Source organism: Sus scrofa, chromosome 9 (assembly GCF_054392235.1).
Source record: "Sus scrofa isolate SSC_HxYL_T2T_F1_AM1 chromosome 9, Sscrofa_HxYL_maternal_Yorkshire_Landrace_v2.0, whole genome shotgun sequence".
In the NCBI taxonomy this organism is placed as follows: domain Eukaryota; kingdom Metazoa; phylum Chordata; class Mammalia; order Artiodactyla; family Suidae; genus Sus; species Sus scrofa.
In genome coordinates this window covers 21,664,436-21,673,485 of record NC_139391.1, presented here as the reverse complement: position 1 = coordinate 21,673,485, position 9,050 = coordinate 21,664,436, and the positions used below count along the sequence as shown (strand labels likewise).

Below are 9,050 nucleotides of genomic sequence, written 5' to 3'. Positions count from 1 at the left end.
GGTAGAATACTTGGCCCACTTATTATATATAATCTGCTAATATATTACAAGCTGTATTTATTTATTTTTGTCTGTCTTGTTTGTCTCTCTTGTGCTCACAAGGAGGTAAATTCCTTATTCTGAGCACAAATATACATTGGTTAAAAGAATGAATCAAAAACAAAACAAAACACCTCTTTGGTACTGAAAGACTTAGGTTTGAATCTAATCTGGCTTTTTCATCACTAGCTGTTATCTATTTTTAAGACTGCTAGGATGATTAAGTGACATGTATAAAACCTGGCAAATAGCAAATGCTGGATAGATGCTTGCTCTTATTATTATCACTTAAAATAATCTGACTAGTTGTTTAAATTGTCTTTCAGGGCTGCTCAGAGCTTTTAGGAAAGCAGAGGAGGAGGCTACAGGTCATGGATGGATGCTCTTAGCATTTTCAGCCCACTTATCCTCCTGGTTAGATCATTAATAGTTGAATAGGTGTGAAGGTACTCAGTGTTCCCCGCTCCAAGGCGGCTGATAGGTCAGGACTGCCATTACCAGGTCACTGAGAAAGAAAGGAGTCGGGGGCAGCTCTAATGACTTGCCCAAGGCCACTCACCTCGAAGACCAGGGCATGCTGGACCCAAATCCAGATGTAGCTCCTGAAATTGTATTATCTGCTGCCTCTCCAGCAAGCTCTGTCTACCGTCAGGGATGGTGGCGAGGCTCTTGACTTCTAAGAGCCCTTTGTTCAGCCAGGTTTGTTAATATCTTCTCCTGCAATTCACTTAACTTTTTGACACTCTCGCTCGCAAAACTTGGAAAATAAGACGCACATCTCCAGCTTCGTTGAGAAAAGCTCTTCGGAAACTGTAAATTGTGAACGAATAACCTCTACAAAAGGCATCTGCACGTGAGCCGACCGCCCACCCCCTCTTTCCAGGCCCGGGAATCGCTCGGGTCTCCTCCCTCCTCCAATGCCTAGAGGCGCGGGGTAGGAAGGAGGATTAACCCCTAGGCTCCTGTCTGGGCGTTTCTCCAGGCAGCTGGGGAGGAGTTCCGCCCCTCGCCCCCGTCCCGTCCCGCCCCGACGCCTCCACTCCCTTGCGCAGGCACGCGCGCTCCCCGAGTCTCTCCCGCCCAGGCCCCGGCTGCGCTTCCCCGGCCCGCACTGCACCGCACCGCGAGGCGGGCGGGCCGCCAGGATGCAGGTCCCGCACAAGGAGCACCTGTACAAGCTGCTAGTGATTGGTGACCTGGGCGTGGGCAAGACCAGCATCATCAAACGCTATGTGCACCAGAACTTCTCCTCGCACTACCGGGCCACCATCGGCGTGGACTTCGCGCTCAAAGTGCTCCACTGGGACCCGGAGACCGTGGTTCGCCTGCAGCTCTGGGACATTGCAGGTGAGCAGCCGGGGAGAGGATGGGGATGGGAGCGCCTCGCAGCGGTTCTCCAGTCCCAGGGCAGCGGCTTGGGGCCAAGTGGGAGACCCAGATCTCCTGGGCGCTGCGCCGCAAGAAACTTTCACTGGTGGGCAGGAAATTGGGTTTCAAAGAAAACTAAAGTTTTCTCGCGGGCGCGCGCGGAAACTTCAAGTGCGTTCCCTGGCACTTTGGGGCTGTTGATTTATCTTCCTCTCACAGCCTCTCCTGGGATCTCTCAGCCGCCACCCCAGGAACCCTTAGGGAAACTATCGGACTTGCATTCAGTTCTCGGTCTCCAGCTCCTTTTCCGGCCGCGGGCAGTGGTGCCGGTGACGCGGCCCCTCCCTGAGTGTCCTGCCCGCCCTTCCTTGCCCAGGCCACCGAGGGGAAGCCCCTAGACCGATTCACAGCGGGAAAGGGGAGAATTCCAGGCTAGAAGACTTTCCCAATTCTTGTTTCAAGGCTCTCTCTTTATTCCAGCTTTGGCCATTCCCTTTTCTGCCCTTCGGTAAGGCCAGGTTGAGGTTCTCTGCTTTGATAAAGCCAAGGACCTTTCTGTATATGTACTGAGGGCAAAGTATTATTTATTGAGGGTAAAGTATTATCCCCCTCACCCCAGTCATCTGTGAAAAGCAGCTTGTGTATATATTTTAGGGCCACTTTTGTCTAAAGGTCTAAATGACATTAGCTACAGATTTCTTTTTTTTTTAGGACACACTTCTTGCAGCCACTTAGACTGGCCAATGTGCCCCTGAAAAAGACTGAAAAATACCTTTCATGACTTGTTTATCCCCATCCTCAGGGATACTAGTCAAGTTCATTACTGCCAAACTACAACAGGGACTCCTGGGCACAGATTTCTAGATTTGGCTCTAAAGTTCACACTGAGAGGTTTGGAAAATGAGAAGTATCTTTACAATGTTTGAAATCAGATTTTGATTCCTAGGGTTGGTACAAGAAGTTAGGCCTTCAGCCCAATGTGCAGGTGCAGAGTTAGTCCTTGGACCAAGGCTGTGTGCAACCTGGGCATGTCCAGTCCTTCCTTGTAGACCCCCCTCTGTAGCTCACTAATCTGCTCAGTGGCTTCAGACAAGTCCCTTCCGGCTCAGCTGCATCTCTGTTCAGTGGAGGGCAGTTGGGCAATGACAGGGCAGGAAGCTTCCTGCTCAGAAGTTTGAAGATCTTCAGGGATTCCCTGTGGACCCTTCAAACGGTCTGCCTCACTTCTGCGTACCTCATGGTCTGTGGCACTAGGAACCTTTGTAAGTGCTGGACCCAAACTGGCCACTTTTTCAGAAGGTTCATTTTAGCTGATGCATTTGACTGGAAACTCTTTATCATGCCTTGAAACGAGAACAAATGTGGAACATTTTTGAAAGGGCATTTCTGGTTCTGGGGAGTCCAGTGCCTCTTTAATCATGAGCTGCCAGGTCTTATGATAAAACCCTTGGCATGTGAACAGATTCATGCCTTTGGTGTCATCTTTAGCAGCTCTGGTAGCACAGAGGTTATCAGAGACCGGAAGATGCCATAGGCCACTATCTGATAGGGCTTTATATCTGGAAAATCCACTGCGAGTCTGTGTACTTTGCTACTGCTTGTCTTAGTGTTTGACAAGCCATCTAGCTGCATCTAAGTCTCTAGGACCCAGATTAGAATTAGCTTACTCTTTGAAAGGGGATGTAGCTATAATTTAGACTTTTGTGTGAAATGCAAGTAAGGATGTAACCTCAGACGTGTTACATAATGTCTGTGGATCTAGTGCCCTCCCCTAATGGAAAATAGTAGGGTGTAGAGATTAAGAGCCTAAATTCCAGAGTTGAACCACTTCTGTCCAAATCCCAATGTCCTGGGTGATTTTAGGCTATTTCTCCAACTTTCTGGTCTCGGTTCCCTTATCTATAAATAGTCAGGATGCTTCCTCCCAACAAATGAGAGATGAACAACTAGCAAACGCTAGATAAACCCATTAGTACTTACTACCTTGGAGAAACACAAGGATGGTTGTTACACTAGCTACTTTTTTTTTTTTTTTTTTTTTTTTTTTGGAGCATGCATAAATACTAGGCAGGAAGAACATGATAGAAATGTACTGATTAAGTCTTATTAAAGGATGATTCCTAATAAGTGATGATTACAGATAATCTGGTCCAAAACAACCAGCACAATTTTCCAGCTTTATTCACATTACAATTTAGTGATTTCATTTCCAAGCTGAGAAATATCTCCTGAGCTGTGGTTCTGGACCAAAGCTGCCATGGAGGCTATAGTCTCAGAAGTCTGTGTAAATAAGAAATCTGGAAAGTCAGTTCTACAGGTACGTTGGTGAGCACCTTCTCTGCAGGGAAGCTTCCTTTTCCTGGAGTTCTGATATTCAGTGCTAACCTGTTAAATCCCTGTGGGCTGAGTTAGAAGTTGGGCAGCAGGCAGAGCTGGTTGGGGGGAAGCTGAGCCATTGTGGGAAAAGACGATGGGAGCATAGTGACTGAGCAAACTGACTTCTTTCAAGCTGCATAGCTAGTCCTGTGAGGAGTGAGTTCATATGAAATCCAGTCTCGACTGCCCAGCCAGGCTACTATCAGTGACGTGTATCTTATAGCACTTTCAGATCAGTTTGTCTGTCCAACCTTGGGGAATGCTTCTGTCTGCTTTGTGGTCACTTTTGGTATGTGTCTGAAAAGAACAGGTAGTGAAAACTGGGAGAGACTGACTTTGAGGTCACCGGAGGGGTGAGGAGGTAGAGGGGACATGCCCTATCCTGATAGGATTTAGATTGGTCTATTGTAGAGGGAATCTTTGCTCAGTTAGACTTTTCATATCCATTTGGTTCAATGCCAAGTAGGGTCTTATTTGTTTAACAAGTTTTCATGATGTGTGTCTTGAGCCACTTAGACTGGCCAGTGTGCCCCTGACAAAGACTGAAAAGTACTTCAGGGCTTGTGAAGTAGTCCTTGAAACCAATGTGATGAATCCTACAAAGTCCAGTTGCCCTGAATCTCAGTGATCCCACTGCACAGGAACAGCTGGGTCCACTCCGGCTTCAGAAACTCCTGATAGAGTCAGAGAACTTAAGTCACTTTGCCCAAGGCCACCCCGCTAAGAAGTAGAAGAGCTGGATTTGACCCAGTTCAGTCTGATTTGGAATCTGGCCATACTCTTGAGGACCACAGGCCTGTGAGTACCTGGTGCACTACTGGCCCATGTCGTCATGCCCTCTTCCTCTTTAAAGGCACTGCTTCTTTAGGGCATGGATTATCCATGCCTTCTCTTTTCTATTTCTAATGTGTTTTTGGACATTAATCATTACCACTGTGCAGAGAGTGGACAGAAATGAAAATCTATTTCTGAAAATTTGATTCTTGGTTACAGGGTATTTTCTTTTTATGGATTTATCCCCCCCCAAAATAAGTTCCTATTTGAGACTCACCTTTCCTACTCCTCTCCAAACTCTGATACCATAATTCCTCCGCTGGTAATTAGTAGTCCACACAACTCTTGATGTGCTTTGGGAACCAGCTGCAGAATTAGGACACTGATAAAAGAGCAGTAGCTAACATCATTTAGGCATTTATTCTTACAATTGTCCAAGCAGATTTAATTTTTAATTTCCCAGTAAAATAGCTGGTTAGGCGGTAGGGCTGGAATTTAAAACTTGGCCATTGAATCCCACACTCAGCTTACTAACAGCTTTGCTCTTCTTCCCAAATTTAAAAATGGAATACTTTAGACCATATTCCAAATATATTCTAATTATAGGTATTCTAAAAATGTAATACTTGACATCCGGCAAATCATGAAGCCTTGCTGGATCTTAGTTGCTCCATCTTTAAAATAGTGATTGTTGGGAGTTCCCTGGTGGCCTAGCGGTTAAGGATTTGGCATCATCACTGCTGTGGTTTGTAGTCCACTGCTGTGACGGGTTTGACTGGTGACCTGGGAATTTCCCCGTGTGGCTGTTATGGCCAAAATAATAAAACATAAAATAAAATGGTGCGGTGGCTACAGCTCCGATTGGACCCCTAGCCTGGGAACCTCCATATGCCGCGGGAGCGGCCCAAGAAATAGCAAAAAGACAAAAAAAAAAAATGGAGTTCCCATCATGGCGCAGTGGTTAAGGAATCCGACTAGGAACCATGAGGTTGCGGGTTCGGTCCCTGCCCTTGCTCAGTGGGTTAACGATCCGGCGTTGCCGTGAGCTGTGGTGTAGGTTGCAGACGCGGCTCGGATCCCGCGTTGCTATGGCTCTGGTGTAGGCCGGTGGCTACAGCTCCGATTGGACCCCTAGCCTGGGAACCTCCATATGCCGCGGGAGCAGCCCAAGAAATAGCAAAAAGACAAAAAAAAAAAAAAAAAAAAAATGGTGATTATTTCCCTGTGACATCACACATTTGTATCATGTTATCTCTTGCCATCACAATCAGCAATAATATAGTCTCACTGTGCCCAGTTAGTATTTGGCAGCTTATTCCAACTTCTTTATTACTTACTAGCTTTGTCTCTTATGCAAGTTACTTAACTTCTATGCCTTACTTTCCTGTCTATAAACTGGGGGCAACAGCAGAAATTGCATATTAGAGTTAAAGGACTGCAATGAGTTAATTCATGTAAAGCTATGCCTGACTCATGTTAAATGTTAGCTATTACTCTTGTTGTTTTAATTGTTATTACAAACTACTTTCCCATACATACATGTTCCTGCTTGATCTTCCCAGTGTTGCTGAGGGTATAGACAGAGTAGATTTCGTTAAACCTCTTTTATATTAGAGAAGATCAAGAATTCAAGAGGTAAGGGACTTACCCAAGGTCATGGGAGCGCTCATGTGGCTGAGGAGAATAGGAACAGTAGGTCTGTTTAACCCCATCTTTTATGCATATATATGAGAGAAATGACCACATCTGTTGGTCATCAGAAAACCCAATTCTAGATTTAACAAATACAGTAGAAAATAAATTCAGTTGCAGATAATTTATAGAATGCTTCCTCCCCAAGTGAAAATTTCACTGTAAGATTTTCCTAAGTAATAAATTCCTGTAAATAGTTAAAATAAGATCCGACTTATAAGAAAACTATTTCCCTGAAGGGCACATTTATACTAACTTTACCCACCTGAGCTTTGTGACAAAGCAGCGTGGGAGGACATTCGCTATTCAGCAGGCATAGCTAGGGTGGGAAGTAGCCTGGGTCTAGAGTCAGGAACCAGGAGACACTGACTCCCCACATCAGTGGTCCTGAGAGTCATCTGGTCACAGTGCTGTGTGGCTTTAGAGTTTATAAAATGCTTCCACATTGTGAGATTCAACTGAGGGAAGAGTTTGGACTTGACCATCTCTTCAGTATCTATTTCTAAAAGGTAATTCTCCAAAAGGTTTTAGAAGAAGTTTCTTATATATCAGTGTTGTAGATCTAAAAATGTAGAAAGAACTAAGTTTGGCAACCACTGCGTTGTGCAAAAAATAAAAACAAAAATTTATGTCAACTCCAGGCTACTTTCTGTTGGGCAGTTTATTGCTTTGTTTCTAGCCTGGCTAATTATAGATTTTCTAAATACCGTGTGGATTAGCACAGTCTATGCTTACAAGTAAATAAGATGTACACTGAGCAAAACAGTGGACTTTCAAAGTGGGAGGGGAATGCACCTCAGGGCTTCTGGCAGGACCATAATTAGAACCTCCGTCTGTCACAGACACTGGGGCATTAGGCATGTGGGACAAGTCCCCTCATCTAGGTTTTAGAGGGATAGTTTTGACAGGAGGGCATGTAGCAGCCTGACAAGGTCTCATCCACACCTTTGTTTGAGAGAAGGAGGGATTAGGGGGGATGGAAGGGTAGGAGCAGCTCCTATGTGTGTGGTTGGTTTCCTCAGCAAATGTAAATATTAAATGCTTGCTACGTGTTAGGCACTGTGCTGGGTTAAGGGGAAAACAAAGAAGGATACAGAATTGAACAAGATTCTTGACCTAAAAAGTTCACAGTTTTGTGGGCATGATAGCAGGAAAGTAAATCACTGTAACAGTAAGTAATGTGTAGTGATGTAGGTAAGTCTAAAATAGTCTAATGATGAGAGAGGATTAAGATGGTGGAATAGCTTCTCAGACACAACTTAGAATAGATTTATAAGGAGATCCTGCTGAATAGCATTGAGAACTTTGTCTAGATACTCATGTTGCAACAGAAGAAAGGGTGGGGGAAAAATGTAATTGTAATGTATACATATAAGGATAACCTGACCCCCTTGCTGTACAGTGGGAAAAAAAAAAAAAAAAGAACTAGAAAAAAAATAATAAAAATAAAATAAAATAAAATAAAATCTCAAAAAAAAAAAAAAAAAGATGGTGGAATAGAAGTACTGGAGCTTAACTTCTCTCCTAAAAACAACAAAATTCACAACTAAAAGCGGAGCAATCTCCACCTGAATGGACCGGAAACCTTAAAAAAGATACCCTACGCCAGAAGAAAAAGAGAAGGCCACATCAAGAGGTAGGAGGGGTGATTTCTCGATATAAACAACCCCATACCTCCCGGTGGGCAGCTCCACAGACTGAAAACTAACTGGTTCACAGAGACTCACCTACAGGAGTGAGAGTTCTGAGCTCCACATCCTCACGTGCTGGGATCTTACATTGGGAGAAAGAGCCCCTGGAGCATCTGGCATTGAAGGCCATTGGGGCTTGTGCACAGGAGATCCACAGGACTGGGGGAAATGGAAACCCCGTTCTTAAAAGGCACAAATGAACTTTCACGTGCATTGGATCCCAGGGCAGAGCAAGGTCTCCACAGGAATCCGGGTCAAACCTGACTGCAGTTCTTGGAGGTCATCCTGGGAAAATAGGGGTGAATGTGGCTTGTTGTGAGGGAGGGACATTGAAGGCAAAGCTCTTGGGAATATTCAGCAGCTGCCTTTCTCTGGAGGTGGCCATTTTGGGAAAATCTGGCCCCACCCATCAGTCAGCACTGAGAAGCCCCAGGGCAAACAACAATCCAGGTGAGATCACAGCCCCACCCCTCAGTAAACAGGCTGCCTAAAGACCCCTCAGGCACACAGATGCCTCTAAGCCCCACCCACCAGAGGGATTAGAATCAGCTCCACCTACCAGGGGGTAGGCATCAGCCCCTCCCATCAGGAAGCCTACAGCAAGCCCCCATACCCACTTCAGCCACAAGGGGGGCAGACACCAGAGATAAGAGAGGCTACAACTCTTGTATCTGTAAAAAGGTCACCACACCAAAAACCTATAAAAATGAAAAGACAGAGAACTATAACTCAGATGAGGGAGAAAGGAAAACCCCCAGAAAATCAGCTAAGTGATGAGGAGATTCTCAGTCTCCAGGAAAAAAACTTTAGACTGTTGATGCTGAAGATGATGCAAGACATTGGAAATAAACTGGAGGCAAAGATGGATAACTTACAGGAAACACGGAGCAAAGAGATGCAAGATATAAAACTTAAACAAGAAGAGATGCAAAATACAATAACTGAAATAAAAAATTCACTAGAAGCAGCTAACAGCAGGATACAGGAGGCAGAAGAATGAATAAGCAAACTGGAGGACAGATTAGTGGAAATTACGGATGCAGAACAGAAAAGAGAAAAAAGATTGAAAACAAATGAAGAGAGTCTTCGAGAACTCTGGGACAACGTTAA

At 45.0% G+C, this 9,050-nt stretch overlaps 2 protein-coding genes across 3 annotated transcripts in view; one reads left to right on the top strand and one right to left on the bottom strand.

Moving 5' to 3' along the window:
- The first annotated feature begins 1,063 nt into the window (after window positions 1-1,063).
- Window positions 1,064-9,050, top strand: part of RAB38 (RAB38, member RAS oncogene family) — a 63,571-nt gene continuing 55,584 nt past the window's right edge. For both annotated transcript variants that reach the window (XR_014814867.1, XM_003482585.4), the window contains exon 1: window positions 1,064-1,386. Coding sequence is in view for 1 of the 2 variants with exons in the window: in XM_003482585.4 (XP_003482633.1) it covers window positions 1,185-1,386 (202 nt within the window). In the remaining variant the exon portion in view is untranslated. The remainder of the gene's footprint in view (window positions 1,387-9,050) is intronic.
- The window catches only part of LOC110262276 (uncharacterized), a 149,340-nt gene continuing 143,717 nt past the window's right edge, over window positions 3,428-9,050 (bottom strand). Inside the window, exon 11 of the transcript XR_014814872.1 lies at window positions 3,428-4,923. The gene's annotated coding sequence lies outside the window, so the exon portion shown is untranslated. The remainder of the gene's footprint in view (window positions 4,924-9,050) is intronic.